Here is a 20,836-nt window from a genome sequence, read left to right as displayed (position 1 = left end):
CAGACCCCTTTGATTCCTACATCTCAGTATGTCGGGTTTGGATTGAGCAAGTTTTAATAATACTTCTGGGGTTTAAATTTTTCGGCAACTACAAAAACATGCTGGGAGCTACCAGAGAAAAAACCAGTAAGATTATAAATTTGTCAGACACTGAGTTATCTAAAAAAAAAAATTTTTTGTTGTTGTCGAATGATCTGGAGGCCAGTCCCTTTAACATCAAACATCTTCATGGACTTTTAATTATAAATAATGATATCATCATAAATATTCAAATGTTCATTAAACACAGTGTTAACCAGTAAAACCTACGATAACATGTTAACAATAAAATCTATGAATGTGTTTTCTTTAACTTGTCCATCCTCCTTTTGATGTTCCTCTTCTGTGTAATTACTGAATCAGGAATCATCTGTGTCAGTTGTCACTTGCTAAATGGTGAGATCGGTTTATTTTAAGTAACATCCTGACCAAGTTACATCAAGATTGAGGCAATATTGTGACCTCTAGAGTGTTAACAGTCAAATTGTTGATGACGGATGATGAACAAAATGATGATCATACTAGCTTACCTCGAATATTTTGTGTTTTTAACTTAACAAGATATTACTAAGTCAAAAAAGGGTCACAACTTTGTAGCAATGGAAGAAGATAGTAATGGAACATAAGCAGTCTGCATGTCAGATCATCACAGTGAAGAAATGTGTGGAGTTTCAATCCATTACTGAGATGACATCTTACATAGAAAAAAATTAACCAGAAATTGCCAAGTCAGAAAAGGGGCATAACTTCGTAAAATGGGTAAAGAGTTACATAAATGGAAACCTATGCATTCTGCGTGAGATCATCACCTTGAACAAATGTTGCAAGTTTCAATCTATTCTCACAAGTGGTTATTGTTGAGATAATAGCCTACAAAAAAAATCTTTACTAAATTGGGACGCAGACACCAACAAACTGGTAACTGCAAAAACTCTGCTTCATATTTTTAAAAACAACTGTTGAGCTAATAAGCTTAATGAATGGAGTTATTTATTTGGTAAGTCAATCAACCATCATAAGCTATTAATGAATCGTGTACTTCACATCATTTAAAACAGCACAGTGTTTCATTTGTTTGTTGTTGTTTTTTTAGCCAATTTTAAGTAGTCCGATATTCAAATCTAAATGCATAGGCTTTTCCCCTAACCCTCAAACACTGAACCAAAATCTGGGATTTAATTTATCAAGTGTTCATGAGAACTGCTATCAAAATTTTAAGTTTCAATCAATAATTATTATCATCTACTTCAATCTCACAAACACAATCAAACTTATGTTTCTTGTTTTTTCTTTAGACACACATGAGACAACCTGTGTTGTTGTCTGACAAAAATCATTAACGGTGTATAGAAACACCGAAAAACACCAATTATACTTCAGATTTTGAGTATTTATTCAAAAGAGTAATACAAAAAAACAAGTTTTCTTATATTCAACATTTCTTTCTTGTATTTTTAATAACATTTACTTTTATATTAACAATGGTATATTATTCATTACTCATTAATTCATAGGTCAATGATATATATTTTAACAGTTTTGTCATTTCAAAAATTACCTCCCTTTATTAAATTTTGTTTGAATTTAAAGCAGTCATTCATTCTTTTGCACTGTAGTCCAAATAATTTGACCTCAGAACTGATTCTGAGATATTTTTGTGATTGGGCAGAATCCCAGAAGGAGAGATTGACCTGTGCATAAATTATCACAATATCGCAACTCAGTACAATTAGTTGGGCTAACCTGCACTGCAGACAGCATGGACAGCAACATATCATGAGATGCGCTGTATGTAAGTAGGTTTAATCTTCCTAGTTTACTCACTTGGAGAAGTTTTTAGTGCCCAGTTTATTGACTTGGCCAAACTTGGATACACCTTCCTTGATTAGTGTGTGAATCTAGTCCTTAAATATAAGATCAGACATAACTCATATCACTTTATAAGATCATTATAATTGATATTTTACATTTTTTATTTTCCATGTTATGATAGTAAAAATGTAAAATGTCAGAATATTAAATGTTGAACGTCAAGTGAAATGACAACTTTTTCATGTCTAATGATTTGGACTAATCATGGCATATAACATGCATGTCAAACATACAAGTGACGGGACAGCGGCAGTCAAAAGTTATAACGCCTATTATTTGGACTATCAATGTATCTAGCCTGCTAGCAATAGTAATAGACACACATATATAAATGATTTACATATTTACCTGCCACGTTTGACATTTGGCGGGAAATCTACTTCCTGGTTCAACAATAGACACATGGAGAATTTTAACCAATGAAATTTGTCTGACGATTCAGTGCACAACAAATATGTCTGCGCCCATGAAACTCAACATGATGTTTATGTGACATATCTATTCAACAAATACAGCTCTTGTGAACCTGTTAGCAAGAAAAAATACTTAAAGAAACAAGTAAAGATATTTTGTTTTTGTGTCATGGAAATATTTTTTCTTATACTTGAGCAGATACAGTGTTTTAGGTTATAGCGGATTTTAGGGTATAGAGGATAGATTGATAAATTTAGATTTGCATTATTGTATAAATTTTCATAACATTCTTTTACTGGCATGCAAACAGACATTCTGACATACATTTTAAATATTTGCTTGTTGTGTTATTTTTCATATGTCATCAAATGTAAAATAAAGCTATCCCCTATAGACGAAATCAGTGTATATGTAAAAAACGTCAGTGAATGAAAAGTATTTGATAGAAATTTAAAAAGCTGAATGTTTTTGAAAAGAGAATACATTATTATTCTGATTTATAGTAAAGAAATCTTGGAAAGTTTGTTAAAATGTGGATTTTAAACTAATAATGGAAAAAATGACCAAAACTATCCTGTACACCCTAAATCCGCTCATATGTAAACAATGGCTTGGAGAGAAAAAAACACATGAATTTCTATGAAATGCTGAATGTTTTAAGAAGAATAGATGTTTTCTGCCTGATATACTGATAAAAAAACTACTATTTTCATTTCTTTGAATTGGAATGCAGGAATAATTAGTTAACTATCCGCTATACCCTAAAGCACTGTATGTTAGCCAAAAAATGTCATAAATTATTTCGGATAGTTATATTTATACAACACAATAGCTGTTCTTCTTTATTCTATGATATGAAATTAGGTGCTACCTAAAAGGTAGAGCTCCCTTAAAAAATCACCAGTGCCCCATAAAAAATTAAAGGAAGTGGTTTTATTGAAATGGCTGCAAATATCTCAAATTATGAATCCGTTTTAGGAAGTTTATGTTCTCTTGACCATATCGACATTAAGGATAAATCCCATTTTCTGGTATTTCCGTAAATAGGGTCAGGGTACAATATTAGCGATTATTTTTGCCAGAAGATAAGGATTTAGGAAAGTTCTTACTTTCTCACAATGGAAATACTATTCTACGACCTGGGCAACATTATTTTTGCAAAAATAATCTGTTTACCATGAAAAATGCGAATAATTTCACACCTTCGGTATCGAGCCACAGAAGCGGCAGTGTAGAATAAAAGATAAAATTTCAAAAATAAAGTAAACTTTGAGGATTTTTTTGCTACATCTTAATTACAACAATGTTTAATGATAATCTGCAATACTTTTTTATTCATTTTCTTTGTTTAAAACTTGAAAAAAGGATAATCTAAACACTACCGCCATGTAGCGTAATGGCCGATACCCCCCTCACTGTAAAACCGGGAACGGGCGTTTATTGGTGGTTAATACCGGAAAACCGGACTTTATCCATAATGTCGATATTGAGAATACCGTTCATCTGTATTGTCGCGGCACTTGACATTCGACTTAACGATATTAAACAAGAAACATAACAACTGTGCATTTCTTGTCTTTACCACAATATTTCATGTCATATGCATCAATAACTGTGTGAAAATGAATAACATACAATTCAAGAAACATCCATGTTTACTTCGAACAACAACAGTCTGACATTGTCATCATGTGACGTCACATCACTAATGTCGCGGTATAGGTCAGCAATTGTGGCAATCAAACTATTTTAGGTTAAAAAACACTAAATATTATTCAAACATTCAAAAGCTGTCTTAGTCAAACTAACAGGAACACACAAAAGTCATTAAACGCCAATTTAAACATTTTATATTGTCTGTTTACATTGGCAATATCAAAAATATTCTCCTCTGGGCAGTGGACACACCAGACATTTTGAAAGTAAATCACAAGGTCGCGGGCGTTGTCATAATCAAAGAAGTATAAATACACAGAATGGCAACTGGCTGTAATCTCGCGTCCGAGCGTGATTCGGCGTTATCTTAGTGAAGCGAGCATGGAGTTGCAATTTTTATCTTTAAAACTACATGTAAAATACAGGTTAGCTTCTAAAACAACATTTGTTTAATATGAAATAGTCTTAAGCACAAAAAACATGTTTCTTACTATCAAAAAAGCGTGGTCATACGGTGATAATTAATTGACAGTGTCATTCTTTCGCATACAGAATGGCGCGTGGAGAACTTCCGGTAACGAGATCTCGTTTGCAGCCATGGGATGTTGGCTCTTAGATTTGCTCTACATGCCTTTCAAGTTGCCGATCTGTTTATTTTTATAACTCCTTGTCATAATGTAGCAGAGCCTAAGAATTGTACTATTACTGAATATTTACTATCTGATAGTTATCTAACATGTTCCAATTCACTGCTCAGTATCATGGGTGTATTTTGAGGAGATGGTCGCGGGGCCCCATCCTCTCCTCCCCCTTAAAATCCGTCGAGTTAAGACGTTTAGATGTTTCGCCTAATACTGATATTTCATTCATTTTTGTGTATCTGGGGGTATGTTACGTAAAATTTGGTGTCCTCTAACTTTTAGGCGGGACTTAATTTGCATAATTAATGAGGACAATTGCCAATCAGCTTATAGATGAACTTGTAAACATTGCAAATATTTGCTTAATTCATGGATTTTTTTTAAATTTTTCCAATAAATATGTGAAAAATACGATTTTAATAAATATTGACAGATATTTAGCAGTGTAACTGCAGGTAAGAACATTTATCTCTAGCATGCGTAAAATAGGTCAGGAACTTGACATGTAAACACTACGTAGGTGGCGCAACTCAGATACCGTGAAATTAGTGATGACGCGAGATTAGTGATATTGAGTATATTATTACAATTAACTACTGGTTGGGAACCAGTATCCGGACAGGACCAGTTTCCGGACACATGTAATAACCGCTTTATTTCAGCGTTATTCACGCAATTGTTTCATCTGGATCATTTGGATGTTTGTTCTTCATGTCTACAACAAACCGCTTTATTACAAGGCTGCATAATGTTAGGTTTTATGATGATACCTAACAGGTGTTTACAGAACAACTTTCTGTCTTAATGGGGCATGAAGGTAGCATTGCGCATGCGCAGTAGTTTACACTTGTCGAGGTATCAATTATTGATTGTCTGCTGATAACATGTGCTACTTTTAATGTCACGGAAATAGTTACAAATGTACATAAAATGCAGGGCTGTCAATATTTGCACTAATTTTATTCTATATCTATTTGAATTATCAAGAATTCATGTAATAGGCATAGGAAATAGAGATCAATATAATTGCACCTTTACTAATCCTATCAGGTGTTCTGTATTACAAAAGTGGATCTATTGTGACATTTTGATACAAGCAAAACTGTATTATCTGCACTATTATTTACCTATTGGTACTTCGTTTTATTATTGGCTTGTTAAAAGTTAATTTTTTACCATATGTAAGTTGACAGAATCATAGGAACCATGTCTTGAGGGGTAAATCAAACACAAATGAATAAATCCATAATGATTTTGTTGTGCAAAAAAGTATGATATTGTGTCTTAAACAGTTTTCATTTTCCACTCAATTGTGTAATTGCAAGGGAAGTAAACTAATAGATCTCTACTTATAAGTACTAGCCCAAGGCAAGAGTTGTCATTCTTTGTGGATCACAACTTTAAATTAAAAATTAAAACTTCTGTTATTGATATTAACAAAACTATCATAAACTTCACATTTGTGAAATCATTTTTGGTTATTTCAAGGACTTGGAAATTAATTTCTAGACTTTATTTAATGTAATTCTATCATTGAAAATTTTAGGGCCTATCTCTACATGTAAGACAAAATTTGAGTTTTTTATAGTTAACCTCTCTTTGCTTTCATAGCCACTACTGAAGTCGTGTTATCTTTCATGTGCTTTTTTGGAGAGATTAAATGATAAATTACAAAGAAATGTGTATAAATAGTTTAATCACTTATTTCAATATCAAAATAACAGCAAAACATCATCAAAATATTTGTCCGGCTACTGGTTTACCTCACGGGGAATATAACTTCTTTTTGTGACCCCATTTGAGGCCCCGTGGAACCCATATTTTACGTCACAACGCGATGCTGAATACACCACCGGATGCAGAAGGAGCTGAAGCTGAAGTTAGGCCTATAGCCTAATTAAAGAAATTGTGTCTCTTTTTGGGTGAATGTTAGGTAAAGGTCACACTTAGAAATCAGACGTTAACAGGGTCTGTTTCTTGTCCAGTCCATAACTCTGCCATTCATCAAGAGATTTTAAAATTACTTGGCGTAAATGTTCCCCATAATGAGACTACATGTTGTGCATAAGATCCAGACCCGTAGCTTTAAGGTCAAGGTCACACTTAGAGGTTAAAGGTTAACATGGTATGTTTCTTGTCAGGTCCATAACTCTGCCACTGATGAAGGGATTTTAAAATTACTTGTCATAAATGTTCCCTGTATTGAGATGACATGTCACACGCAAGACCCGGACACCTAACTCCAAGGTCAAGGTCATACTTTGAAGTCAAAGAATAACAGTGTCTGTTCCTTGTCCAGTCAATAACTCTGCCATTCGTCAAAGGATTTTGAAATTACTTAGCACAGATGTTCCCTATAGTGAGTTGATATGTCATGCGCAAGACCCAGACCCCTAATTCCAATGTCAAGGATACTATTTGAGAACTTTTTTTTTGTCTGGTCACAAAATGATCCATACCTAAACTATTCTGGCATATTTTGCACAGACAACTGTAGCATTCTTAGGCACGTTTCGGGGGCATTTGTCACTTATAGTAACAGCTCTTGTTTCACATTTATTAATCCCCCACCACTCGTGGTGGGGGGTTATAGGAATGGTCTCCGTCCGTCCATAACACTTTCGTGTCTGCTCCATAACTCCTAAACTCCTTGAAGAATTTTCAGGAAATTTGGGTCAAATGATCACCTCATCAAGATAATGTGCAGAACTCATGAATCAGCCATGTCGGCTCAAGGTCAAGGTCACAACTCAAGGTCAAAGGTTTTAGCCTTCCATTTCGTGTCTGCTCTGTATCTCCTAAACCCCTTGAAGGAATTTTATAAAACTTTGGTCAAATGATCACCTCATCAAGACGATGTGCAGAACTCATGAGTCAGCCATGTCGGCTCAAGGTCAAGGTCACATCTCGGGGGGGTCAAAGGTTTAAGCCTTCCATTTTGTGTCCGTTCTGTATCTCCTAATCCCCTTGAAGGATTCTTATGAAACATGAGTCAAATGATCACCTCATCAAGGCGATATGCACAAATCATGAGTCAGCCATGTTGGCTCAAGGTCAAGGTCACAACTCGGTCAAAGGTTTTAGCCTTCCATTTTATGTCCGCCCTGTATCTCCTAAACCCCTTGAAGGATTTTCATGAAACTTTGGTCAAATGATCACCTCATCAAGAACTCATGAGTCAGCCATGTCAACTCAAGGTCAAGGTCACAACTCAAGGTCAAAGGTTTGAGCTCTGTATCTCCTAAACCCCTTGAAGGATTTTCATGAAACTTGGGTCAAATGATCACTTCATCAAGACAATGTGCAGAATTCATGAGTCAGCCATGTCAGTTCAAGGTCAAGGTCACAGCTCAAGGTCAAAGGTTTACCCTTTCACTATCCATAACAGTGGCGGGGGATTTAGCTGTCTTTCAGACTACCTTGTTTCAATAAAAGCCATTTCCACAAAATTTTAGTAGTGAGGAAACAAAGATCTATGTTGTTTTTCTTCAACAGAGTTCTGGAAAGCTCACCTTATCACATGATCTCTGTTACGGGGTGCACAGATGTAAAGCGAGATAGTTTGTCCTATGGGCGGACACAGTGATGCAGTGGTCACACTGTCTGATTAAGAAACCAGCGGTCATGAAGTCCTGCTCAGCCAACTATCTGTAGTACTTGAGGGTGAACCATTGTTATCTACACCACTCTTCATATGTAGTCTTCTGCATTCTATCGACAGTTTTAGTGTTAACGCATTTGAGACGTCATTTCTTATGCAGTCTTTATGATATAAACTTTTTTTATTCAGAAACTGCAAGGATGGGTGAATTCCGAGTGCATCACGTTAGGTTTTTTGAATGGACACCAAAATCAATACAGTGTATGTCATACAGCTCACCCAATCAAAAGCTGGCATTGTCCAGGTAAGATATACAATGTATAAAGAAGTTAAGAACTTAAATTCTTCAAAATGATTTACATTTCCAAAGAAGTAGCTTGTAGATGGATTGTTCAGGTGTATTTTTAGCTCGACTATACGAAGTATAGGGAGAGCTATCCTACTCAACCTGGCGTCGGCGTCTTTCTGCGTCCCCACCTTGGTTAAAGTTTTTTTTACACTTTCCTTTCTTTTCTCTTTATCTCTATAATTACTTGATGGATTTGCTTTAAACTTAAAATAGTTATTCCTCATCATCGCCCACACAAGGGTCATAACTCTCACATCAATATTTCATGAATTATCCCCCCTTTTTACTTAGAATTTCAGGTTAAAGTTTTGATGCACTTCCACTCTATCTCAGTTATTTTTAAATGGATTTGATTCAAACTGAAAGTACTTGTAAACATCATCTCCCACATCATATGACACAAGGCCCATAACTCTGGTACCAATATTTAATGAAGTATCCCCCCTTTTACTTAGAATTTCAGGTTAAAGTTTTGATGCACTTTCACTATATCTCAGTTATTACTAAATGGATTTGATTCAAACTTAAAATAGTTGTTCAACATTATCTCTCACATCATATGACACAAGGGCCATAATCTTGCACCAATATTTCATGAATTATCCCCCTTTTTACTTAGAATTTCAGGTTAATGTTTTGATACACTTTCACTCTATCTCAGTTATTACTGAATGGATTTGATTCAAACTTAAAATAGTTGTTCCACCTTATCACCCACATCATATGACACAAGATTCATAACTCTGGTACCATTTTTTAATAAATTATGCCCCCTTTTACTTAGAATTTAAGGTTAAATTTGATGCATTTTCACTATATCTCAGTTATTACTAAATGGATTTGATTCAAACTTAAAATAGTTGTTCCACCTTATCACCCACATCATATGACACAAGGTGCATAACTCTGGCACCAAATTTTCATGAATTATGCCCCCTTTTATTTAGAATTTAAGGTTAATTTTGATGCATTTTCACTATATCTCAGTTATTAAGAAATGGATTTGATTCAAACTTGAAGTAGTTGTTCCACATCATTACCCACATCATATGACACAAGGTGCATAACTCTTGCACCAATATTTTATGAATTATGCCCCCATTTTGCTTAGAATTATACTTGTATAGTGTTTTGATACACTTTATCTTTACCTCTCTTATTACTTAATATTTTTGACACAGACTCAAGCTATTGTGCAATATCTTCATCCACCATTGGAGTCATTATACACTCCAGTAACAGCTCCAGTTTCCTCAAATATGCCCAGTTTCACTATCCAGCATCAAAATAGTCGAGCATGCTGTCTCCTGTGACAGCTCTTGTTAGCTTGAATATTCAAAAATTACAGTACAGAGTGCTGTTGAACTGCCCCTGGAATTGCTGTTACTCTTACTATCAGGTTAAAATTTTATGGTAAAGTTGTCAACTTTCAGGGGTTTTTTTTTCGGCTGTTTTTATAGCTGTTGTTCGACTATATTCCCAATGCCAAAAAGTATGTATTTTTCCCTAAATGAGTGTAAAAATTCCCAATCTACATTCTGAAAAACATTTCATCCAAATTGCACAAATATTGACCAAATTATGGACAATTTTGTAATGGAAGTATGTTAAAGAGGTTGTAGAATATGAAACAAGTGTATGAGAAAGTGCTTAAACACATCCTTACTATATCCTATGGGACTAAATATTTCCCAATTTGGAACATCTACGCATCAAAATTCCCAATTTTGGGGGTATAGGCTATGTTCCCAAATTAGCTAGAAAAAACCCTGACTTTGTCTGCTTGACTACTGTCCCTATTGTCATTGGTGTTCACATAAGGGTTGGGTCAGTCTTGGTAAGGGACAGGTATCTATAGTATAGGGTCAGGTATCCTAAAGGTCAAGGTCATTGAAGTCAAATATTGTAATAGTGGTTAAAGTTTTATTGCAAGCTTCTCAGGTTCCATAAATGAGCCGTGCCATGGTAAAACCAACATAGTGGCTTTGCGACCAGCATGGATCCAGACCAGCCTGCGCATCCGCGCAGTCTGGTCAGGATCCATGCTGTTCGCTAACCGTTTCTCTAATAGCAACAGGCTTTGAAAGCGAACAGCATGGATCCTGACCAGACTGCGCGGATGCGCAGGCTGGTCTGGATCCATGCTGGTCGCAAAGCCACTATGTTGGTTTTCTCATGGCACGGCTCAAATTATGTCTTCTTTACTGCCCCTATAACCACACCTCATGTAAGGATTAATCTTAATAAGGGGCAGACACCTTTTGGTTTAGGCTCAGGTACCTCAATGGCAGAGCTTCGGAAAATGGTTCTTGGTTTTAGACCTATTTTTTAATTTTCAGACCGGTTTCTGCAATTTTATATAACGATGAAAATACTGGTTCCAAAAAAAAGTAAAAATTCTGTCAGAAATCCAAATACACGACAATTTGCCAGCAACAAATTGGTGATTGTACCTTCAGTTTCGCACAAAAAAACATATCAAGCATTGGTAATTGGTCCCTTATGAGATTCAGTTTCTGAAGAATGATTATTTTACTTTTCAGATGTGATGGTAGTATAGAACTGTGGAGTGTGAGGGATGGGTGGTATCAGGAAGAGGTGATTGTCTTTTACTTTCATCCAATTTTTAAAGAGTTTGAAGAAAAAATTAAGGAAATAGAGCTTATATGATAAAAGAATCACTTGATAGCAGTTTTCCCAAAGAGCAACTCAGTGTTAGCTTCAATCTAGCTTCCCTTGCCACCTAGGTAAGAAGAAAGGTCAGATTAACTGTTTTTAACAGATATTAATCTTGCACATATATGAGAGACATTCAGTAAGTAAGTAGAATGGCTCTACAACTTTACTCCTGTTAATTGCAATATGGTATAACATACAAATGTAGCCAGTAACATGTCTGCTAGCAACTGTACTGGCCTCTGTGGTCTAGTGTTTAAGGTTGCTGACTTCAAATCGCTCCACACGGATGTGGGTTTGAGCCTCACTTGGGGTGTTGAATTCTTCATGTGAGGAAGCCATCCAACTGGTTTACGGAAGGTCGGTATTTCTACCCAGGTGCCCTTCCATGATGAAATAATGCCTGGAGTGCACCTGGGGTCTTCCTCCACCATGAAAAACTGGAAAGTCACCGTATGACCTATAATTGTGTTGGTTTGACATTCAACCCAACTAAAACAAAATAGAAAAAAAATAAAATGAAATGATATTACATAGTACATGTGCAAAAGTAGAGGTAAACTAGTAACCATTATAATGCACAGGTGGCCAAGTCTATGTTTTGATGTGTTAAATGTAAAATCACCAATAACGGCATGCAGAATTACATAAATTTCTACAGTTAAAGGTTATGTCAACTCCATACATGTATTTCATAACATTAAAGTTTCATTTAATTGTAATATATAGTGTTTGATGTAGGTTATTCCAGGAGTAGAAGACCAGTCTATAGAAGATCTTGTATGGCAGGGAACCAGACTGTTTTCAGCTGGTCTGGATGGTCATATTCGAGAAGTAGACCTTGTCAGACTTAACATAAAGGTAGGCAACTCTGTATCATTTATTAGTATTACTGTGAAGATTTGTAACTTGGTCACACTTTAAAATTTGTTCTTTTCATAGGGATAATGCATGGTTTTTAGCTCGACTATTCAAAGAATAGGGGAGCTATCCTACTCGCCCCGGCGTCGGCGTGAGCGTTAGCATGAGCGTGAACGTCACACAAATGTTAAAGTTTGCGTACCACCCCAAATATTTTCAAAGTCCATTGAGATATTGCTTTCATATTTTGCATACTTGTTTACCATCATGACCCCAGTCTGTATAAAGGAGGAGGCAACTCTGTCAAGCATTTTGACTGAATTATGGCCCCTTTTCGACTTAGAATATGCTTATTGTAATGTTAAAGTTTGTGTACCACCCCAAATATTTTAAAAGTCCATTGAGATATTGCTTTCATATTTTGCAATCATTTACCATCATGACCCCAGTCTGTAAACAGGAGCAGACAACTCTATCAAGCATTTTGACTGAATTATGGCCCCTTTTCGACTTAGAATATGCTTATTGTAATGTTAAAGTTTTACTCATAGCTATTATCATACTATCAAGCACTGAGAATAGTCGAGCATGCTGTAAACTGACAGCTCTTGTTTTTCATGTTATGATATCTGCAGAATTCTGAGGGATTGGTTTGTGCTCAAACCAGTTAGCGCAAATCTGCTTATAAATCGTGAGGGATTCTGCAGATGATTTAACAAGAAACAAACATGCATTAAAGAAAAAAGCTAAATTAGATCAATAGGAGGCATTCATGTTCTCCAGAATTTGTTTTAATTAAGCATTACAAGGCTGTAACCCATGTTCTACCATGGAGCGAGCATATGTAAAAAGATATTTGAAGAACACACCTTATTCTTCTGTTAAAACATTCATTAAAAACAACAGTGACAGTAGTTTTATGCTATTGTCTTTTTGAGCATAATTATAAAAATGTCTAAAGTGTTTTATAAATAATGGTTGTTTGTTTGATTTAGTTTTAAAATACTGTTTTTCAACAGTAATTCAGTCTTGTTGCAGTGATCAGTACATCACCCGTGTTCCTTGATTCTGTTCCATGCAAGTTCTCTAAACTTGGAAATGATTTCATGCTTTTAGTTTAACAATATTTGCGAAGACCGGATATTCGCAAACTAAAATAATCACGATCTTTGCTAGCTAAATAATTGAGCTGTGCCATGAGAAAACCAACATAGTGGGTTTGCGACCAGCATGGATCCAGACCAGCCTGCGCATCCCCGCAGTCTGGTCAGGATCCATGCTGTTCGCTAACAGTTTCTCCAGTTCCAATAGGCTTTAAAAGCGATCAGCATGGATCCTGACCAGTCTGCGGGGATGTGCAGGCTGGTCTGGATCCATGCTGGTCGCAAACCCACTATGTTGGTTTTCCCATGGCACGGCTCATATAGAGACATGAGCATTAATAGTCGCAAAGCTGTCAGTCGGCAGAAAAATGCAAAATAAAGAACATTTCTAGGTTTAGAGTAAACTTTCAAACTTGGAATCAAAGGTTAGGGATGAATGATTTTCAACAACAGACACATTGTCTTCTCTCAATTTGATATGAAGATTATTTTGTCACCATGCATTTGGGTCAAGCTCATGACCTTGTGCTCTACATACTAAAATATCAAGAAACCTCGACAATATGGAGTAGAGTAGAAATTAATTACATCTAATTTTTACAGTTTTGGTCAATATACTAATAAATTTTATTAAAGCAGTGCTTGGTTATGAGATAAGTTTTTTTTCTATTTTAGAAATCTTGTCCTTCTAATGCTGGTCCAGTCTGGTGCTTGACATCAAATTCTGCTGGAACCAGACTAGCTGTAAGTATTTATGTCTAATTTTTTAACTATTCTAGTATCAGTGCCCATTAAATGGGGAAAATATAGAAAATAAAATATAGGAAAATATACCCATGTGTGCGTAAGCCAAATGGTTTGAGAAAAAAGATTTGGTATTAAACAGTAAATCTGAATTCTGTTTTCAAGATAAGTGGAGAATGACATCTGCATTGTGTTTTCAAGTTAAGTAGAGAATGATACTTGTATTACGTTTTCTAGATAGAGAATGAAACCTGCATTTCCTTTTAAGATAATGATATACGTGTATGCATTCTGTTTTTTAAGATAAATAGAGAATGATACATGCATTCCAGAATGGCACCTGCATTTCAGTTTCAAGATCAATTGAAAATGATCCATGCATTCTGTTCTCAAGATAAATGGAGAAAGACGCCTGTATTCCATTTTTAAGACAGATTGAGAATGATTCCAGTGTTCAATTTTCGAGATAAGTTTAGAAAGATACCTGCATTCTGTTCATAAGATAAACAGAGAAATATATCAGTATTCTGTTCTCAAGATAAATTTAGAATGATTCCTTCATTCCATTGGGAAGATAAATAAAGTGTGATGTCTTCCATATTCATTTAGACTTATAACTCTCTGGTAAGAACTAAAAATATAACAAAGGAAATATCTTATGGGAGTGCAATTATGCTGTTATATGGGTAATACTAACATTTTCTTTTGGGAAAATCAACTACTTAATTTTAGACGGTGCTATTTTTAGAGGTGTGCCATCATCGTATGTTGAACTAGTAAGATTAAGAGTTAGGAATTTTATATATATAAGTGATCCTGTTTTGCGTGACATGTGGTATATACATTGGAATGTTGTTTTTTTTGCAGGCTGGTACGGAAGATGGCTGTGTTGTGTTACTAGACACGGAGTATAACGCACTTGAATACCTCAGCAGATTTGACTCACAGGAGAGTAAGTGTATAACTCCAGGGCATGTAATCATTGACATGTTAAGGCTGAAACCTAAACTTTAAAGTGCTAAATTTTCTTTTTGTTCTGTCAATGTTACATTTGAACAGATTGTAATGAAACTGCATTAGAGTTCATTTGGCAGCTAAAAAATCCCTGTCAAATTTCGTTTATAGTATCAACTTGCTATAAACAAAGTTATGGCATATTAAATATTTGGTGTTCCAAAGTCTTAACCCTTACCCTGCTAAATTTCTATAATGAACTTGTCTATCTTACAATTTGGACAGTACAATTAACTGTTAAAAGGGGTGCTTACCAAAAAGATAATGACTGAACGGCGAACAGTGCAGATCATGATCAGACTGACTGATGTGCAGGCTGGTCATGAGCTTCACGGGTCGCAAAGGCAGAATCAGTCGTGTCCTGCATGATGAGTGTTAAACTTTAGACTTTAAACATTGTTGAATACAGGTCCAAGTGTTGCTGAAAAATAACATGGATACATTTTTCCATCAATTTTTAAGTGAGGACATTTATCAGCTTGTTATAAAATTGATACCAGATCAATGTGGACAATTTCAAACTGTTATATGCCTAACCTAGTACACTAACAATTTTACCACAGAGTTCATTGTTTCAAACACAGGCTTAAATATAGAGATGTACCTTTGTGTTCTAGTTTAATCTAAATGTTTTGTAAGTTTTATTGGAGTATGGTGTACAGTGCTTTGAATCTGTTGTCCTGTCTCCAAGGTCAAGGTCAGAAATGGTCAAAAAAGTCTTAAAATGGGCTTGAGGCCCTCCCTCAGCAAGTAATTAACAACTTCCACACATGCATCAGGAAGATGAGAAAGATTAATTTTTGAAAGTTTGTGTAAAGTCTTCATATGACAAGTCACATTCTTCAAGCTCACGTATGCACTTAGTGACATCATAATTGTCACATTCTTCAAGCTAACGTATGCACTTAGTGACATCATAATTGTCACATTCTTCAAGCTAACGTATGGACTTAGTGACATCATAATTGTCACATTCTTCAAGCTCACGTATGGACTTATTGACATCATAATTGTCACATTCTTCAAGCTCACGTATGGACTTAGTGACATCATAATTGTCACATTCTTCAAGCTAACGTATGGACTTAGTTACATCATAATTGTCACATTCTTCAAGCTAACGTATGGACTTAGTGCCATCATAATTGTCACATTCTTCAAGCTAACGTATGGACTTAGTGACATCATAATTGTCACATTCTTCAAGCTAACGTATGGACTTAGTGACATCATAATTGTCACATTCTTCAAGCTAACGTATGGACTTAGTGACATCATAATTGTTTGCCTTATGGTCTTCTGCTCTTGGTAACATGATAGGCCTTTTGTGATTAAAGTAAAGTTAATTTATTTAATTTTCAGGTCGTATATTGTGTATATCATGGCACTCTGGAGAAGATGTGATTGTGACAGGTGGAATTGACAATATCCGAGTGTGGAGCGTTTCCTCTGGTAAAGCTATGCAGCGTCTGACAGTGGCAAGAACAGACAAAAACAAAGAAACTGTCATCTGGTCTGTGATCTGTTTGAGGTAATGCTTCATATGTTGGACAGGTTGCAAGTTGATAGGAGTACACATACTGTGAAATCATTTAATTTCGTGAGCATGAAATTTCATGGTGTTGGTCAAAACAGCAGTTTCGTGGGGATATGAATTTGTGGATTTCAACTTTTGAACATAAAATGAATGGGAATTTTACTTGTTCGTTGGGATTAAATTTTGTGGATTCACTCAACCACGAAATCCATGAAAATTAGTCCTCCACGAATATTAATGATTTCACAGTACATCAAGTAAATCCCTTCACATAGCATTAAGCGTCTGCTAAAATTAACAAACGGTTCACTACAGCTAAAACTACATGTAAGCCTGCTTTTAATGGTACAGATGAATATGTAATGCTATATCTTGTGGGTATCCTGCAATATTCGAAGTTTCCATTATCTCCAATGCTTTTTGAAATTAAGAAGCATGTCTTATACATATGTGTTCAAATACAAGTTCTCTGCCTCTCTTTTCCTGACTCTCATAGACAAACACTACTGTGTGATTTTTTTCATGGAAACATAATCTTACTGGGCATTTTTAGCTTGACTATTGAAAGAAAAGGTACAGTAAACCTCACTTATAAGGAACTCGGATATAAGGAACACTCGGTTATAATGAACAGTTTTCAATTCCCCAATCTAACTCCTTCTTTATTCAATGTAAAAATCCTCGGTTATAGGGAACTCGGTTATAAGGAACACTTTTTCCAGCCCCAAAGTACGAAATTCAATGGAAAACCCCTCGGTTATAGCGAACAGACATAAAGTAATAAAAATTATTGAAAACCGGAAATAAACAGGAGAATTGCTGATGACGTCAGAGTAACCTCGGCACTTTCACGCGCTTTCATGCACAAGAATAAACACAAATTATTTCATTTCAATGACCTTTAGTTTGTTAATTCACGGATACGGTAAAAAGAAAATATATAATATCATCAAATTACCAAATACTAGACGGTAGTAGACTTATATTTACTCAAGATTATGTTTGAAAGCTACATGTATTAGGTATTTCATGTTAACAATAGTGAACGAAAATCATTCACGGTCACGGTCATACTATCCTAAATAAAAGTGCTAATTATACGTGATTAACAATGGCAAGCAGTCCAGTTTACCAAATTTCCAATTATAAAAATTATAGCAGGTGCTAAAATGGACAAAGGAAAAGTATAGGTATAATTTACACTTTAATCCCTTATATATGGCGCCGTTGTCTATTCGTAATACACTGTATGTCATAAACACCCTACTTTTAAATTTAAATGGGTAGTCTAATTTAACATTTTTGTAATAAGAATTGTTCACATTTGTTTTATATTAGTGTTGATGTATATTCACATAACATGCAGTCAAGCAAGGTAAGGGAAGTAACTGCAACATATCTTATAGTCATCATGTAGCGCTCTCTAAAAAGAAGATAGAAATAACCGACAAAAAATAAACATAAATTACGTTCATTCTTACCGACGAACATTTTGGCTTGTTTTAGGTTTAACGCCACGTTTCAACACTATTTCAGTCATGCAGAAACATGCAGGCAGTTTACCTTATCATCCCTCCAGGAAAGGACCGGTACTAGAAATGCAACTTTCTCGCATAAAGAAAAACCTTTTTCAAACGGCAGTCAAATAGTGTTCGCAATACAAATTGTGTTCGTTATACAAACCTCGGTTACAAGGAACTAGTTCGCTATACGGATATAAGGAACCTCGGTTATAAGGAACAATTTTTAGAGGTCCCAAGCTGTTCCTTATAAGCGAGGTTTACTGTAGTTATTGGACTCGCCAATGCAACGATGTCCACATTCATGCTAGCATCCCGATTTGGTTAAATTCTTTTATGTAAGCTGGTATCTCAGTATCCGCTTGTGGGAATAGATTGAAACTTCACACACCTATTCCTTCTGATAAACTAACTTACATTGCACAGGTTCCATAACTCTAATTTGCTTTTTTACAAAATTATGTCCCTTTTTCAACTTAGCAATTTTTGGTTAAGTTTTTGTATGTAAGCTGGTATCTCAGTACCCACTTATGGAAATGGATTGAAACTTCACACTCTTGTTCACTGTGATGATCTGACATTCAGTGCACAGGTTCCATAACTGTACTTTGCATTTTTACAGAATTATGCCCTTTTTTAGCTCACCTGTCACATAGTGACAAGGTGAGCTTTTGTGATCACCCTTCGTCCGTCGTCAGTCCGTCCGTCCGAGCTCACATTTGCATACTTAGGTGGCTATAGGAACATTAGGTAACTGTACTTTTTCTTTGATGTCATTCATTCCGTAAGACTGTTATGTGGCTATTTTTCTCTTACGTGGCTAAAAGAACAATAGAGAGAACAAAAGAGTAGCCACATAAGTATCCTTATGTAGGAACGTGCATCCGTCAACAATTTCTTGTCTGCACGATAGTGGTTTCATTTATGATTTTATTTTAACCAAACTTGCACACAACTTGTATCACCATAAGATCACGGTTCCTTTCTTGAACTGGCCAGATCCCATTATGAGTTCCAGAGTTATGGCCCCTGAAAGGGCCAAAATTAGCTATTTTGACCTTGTCTGCACAATAGCAGCTTTATTTATGATTTGATTTTTACCAAACTGGCACACAACTTGTATCACCATAAGATCTTGGTTCCTTTCTTGAACCGGCCAGATCCCTTAATGGGTTTCAGAGTTATGGCCCCTGAAAGGGCCAAAATTAGCTATTTTGACCTTGTCTGCACAATAGCAGCTTCATTTATGATTTGAATTTAATCAAACTTGCACACAACTTATATCACCGTAAGATCTTGCTTCCTTTCTTGAACTGGCCAGATTCCATCATGGGTTCCAGAGTTATGGCCCCTTAAAGGTCCAAAATTGGCTATTTTGGCTTTTGCAGCCATATAGAGACTTCATATATGGTTTTATTTGATACAAACTTCCAAAATATCTTCAACAACAATAAATCTTGGATTCCATGACAAATCAGATCCAAGCGTAGGTTCCAGAGTTATTTTATATCTGATTACCTCCCCTGATTGTAATCAAAATGGATTTATATCAGTAAGTACTTATAGGACTTATTTGAAATTTCATTATTGTTATTAGTTGGACTGAGACAATCAGGGTAGATAACTATGGACTGATTTTATGTCAAATTACCTCCCTTTATTTCAAATTAAAATGGGTATATCTTTGAACTAATGAAGATACTGATCTGAAATTGCATTTATGTCAACAGATTTATTTGGCAGATCCTTCTTTTGTTCACTTACAATATTTTTTTTTAATTACTTCCCTTTTACATTACTATAAATAGCTTATTTTTAGTAACTTTTTTATTATTGGCTGTAGGGAAAAACCGAGACCACTTTTCTGTGGTACAACATGGATGGTACCTCCAATTTTTAGGTGTATTTTGACATACCGTATTTTGGTGTGTATAGGTCGCGGTAATGTATAGTCCGCATCTAATTTTTGCTCTGGAAATGGTCGGAAAATTTAACTTCTAGCGTATTAGTCGCAGTTAAATTTCGGATTTTTTCCCCAGCAATATTTAATATTTACCGGCAAAAAAATTATGGCGGCGGCCATATTGATGCTGCGGACTGAATTATTATCAGGACCTGATTGGTGGAAATCGGACAGTGTTATTTTCGTTCCCAACCGTTTCGTACCAACAGTAGTATCGGTGACAGACTACATCAAAGAAAAGCGGCTTTTTGACATTAATTGGCAGCAGACGGTTTGCGTTTACATTCTGTTGTCATGCAAGTTTAAGTGTGAATTGTTTGCACAGCAATTATAACACCTTTCCGTGTCGTGTAATTAACCGCGTTCTTTTGATTCTGAGTAAAAAGATTAACAAAATATCTCTGTTTGGATTTTTTCTTTTATTTAAAAATCAAAAGTAAAAATTATCTTTCAAGTTTTTTAATACGCTAAGAATTGGTATAAACAATGTTTGGAATGGAGGACAGATCTGTCCGGATTTTATCCAACCCGGAGTACATGTCAGTGGCGTCCAGTAAAACAAAAGTAGAAACCAACGTAATTCAGACTGCAAAAACATCTTTGAATTAAAGTCATTCGTAATTTTAATAGTCTGTATGGGTTATTTACGATATATTTTATTGAAAGTAACCGCTATTCGTTGAAAAGCCGCCGATATTGATATTTTTTATCCATTTTGTTCGTTCGTAACAGATGCACGTAATTTTGCGAGAGCTACGGTCAGAAAATTGGCCCGAAAAAAAACTGCTGGCAATGTTCTGTCGTATAGGTCGCAGGAACTTTTTCAGGCTGCAAAATGGGTAGAAA

At 35.4% G+C, this 20,836-nt stretch overlaps 1 protein-coding gene across 1 annotated transcript in view; it reads left to right on the top strand.

Moving 5' to 3' along the window:
- Nucleotides 1–2,327: 2,327 nt before the first annotated feature.
- The window catches only part of LOC123549445 (U3 small nucleolar RNA-associated protein 4 homolog), a 77,008-nt gene continuing 58,499 nt past the window's right edge, over nucleotides 2,328–20,836 (top strand). Inside the window, exons 1-7 of the mRNA XM_053546703.1 lie at nucleotides 2,328–2,469; nucleotides 8,413–8,527; nucleotides 11,116–11,170; nucleotides 11,990–12,109; nucleotides 13,888–13,956; nucleotides 14,824–14,908; nucleotides 16,333–16,501. Coding sequence (XP_053402678.1) covers nucleotides 8,424–8,527; nucleotides 11,116–11,170; nucleotides 11,990–12,109; nucleotides 13,888–13,956; nucleotides 14,824–14,908; nucleotides 16,333–16,501 — 602 coding nt within the window. The 5' untranslated portion in view covers nucleotides 2,328–2,469; nucleotides 8,413–8,423. The remainder of the gene's footprint in view (nucleotides 2,470–8,412; nucleotides 8,528–11,115; nucleotides 11,171–11,989; nucleotides 12,110–13,887; nucleotides 13,957–14,823; nucleotides 14,909–16,332; nucleotides 16,502–20,836) is intronic.

This window comes from Mercenaria mercenaria, chromosome 6 (genome assembly GCF_021730395.1).
Source record: "Mercenaria mercenaria strain notata chromosome 6, MADL_Memer_1, whole genome shotgun sequence".
In the NCBI taxonomy this organism is placed as follows: Eukaryota; Metazoa; Mollusca; class Bivalvia; order Venerida; family Veneridae; genus Mercenaria; species Mercenaria mercenaria.
This window is presented reverse-complemented; position numbering and strand designations above follow the sequence as displayed.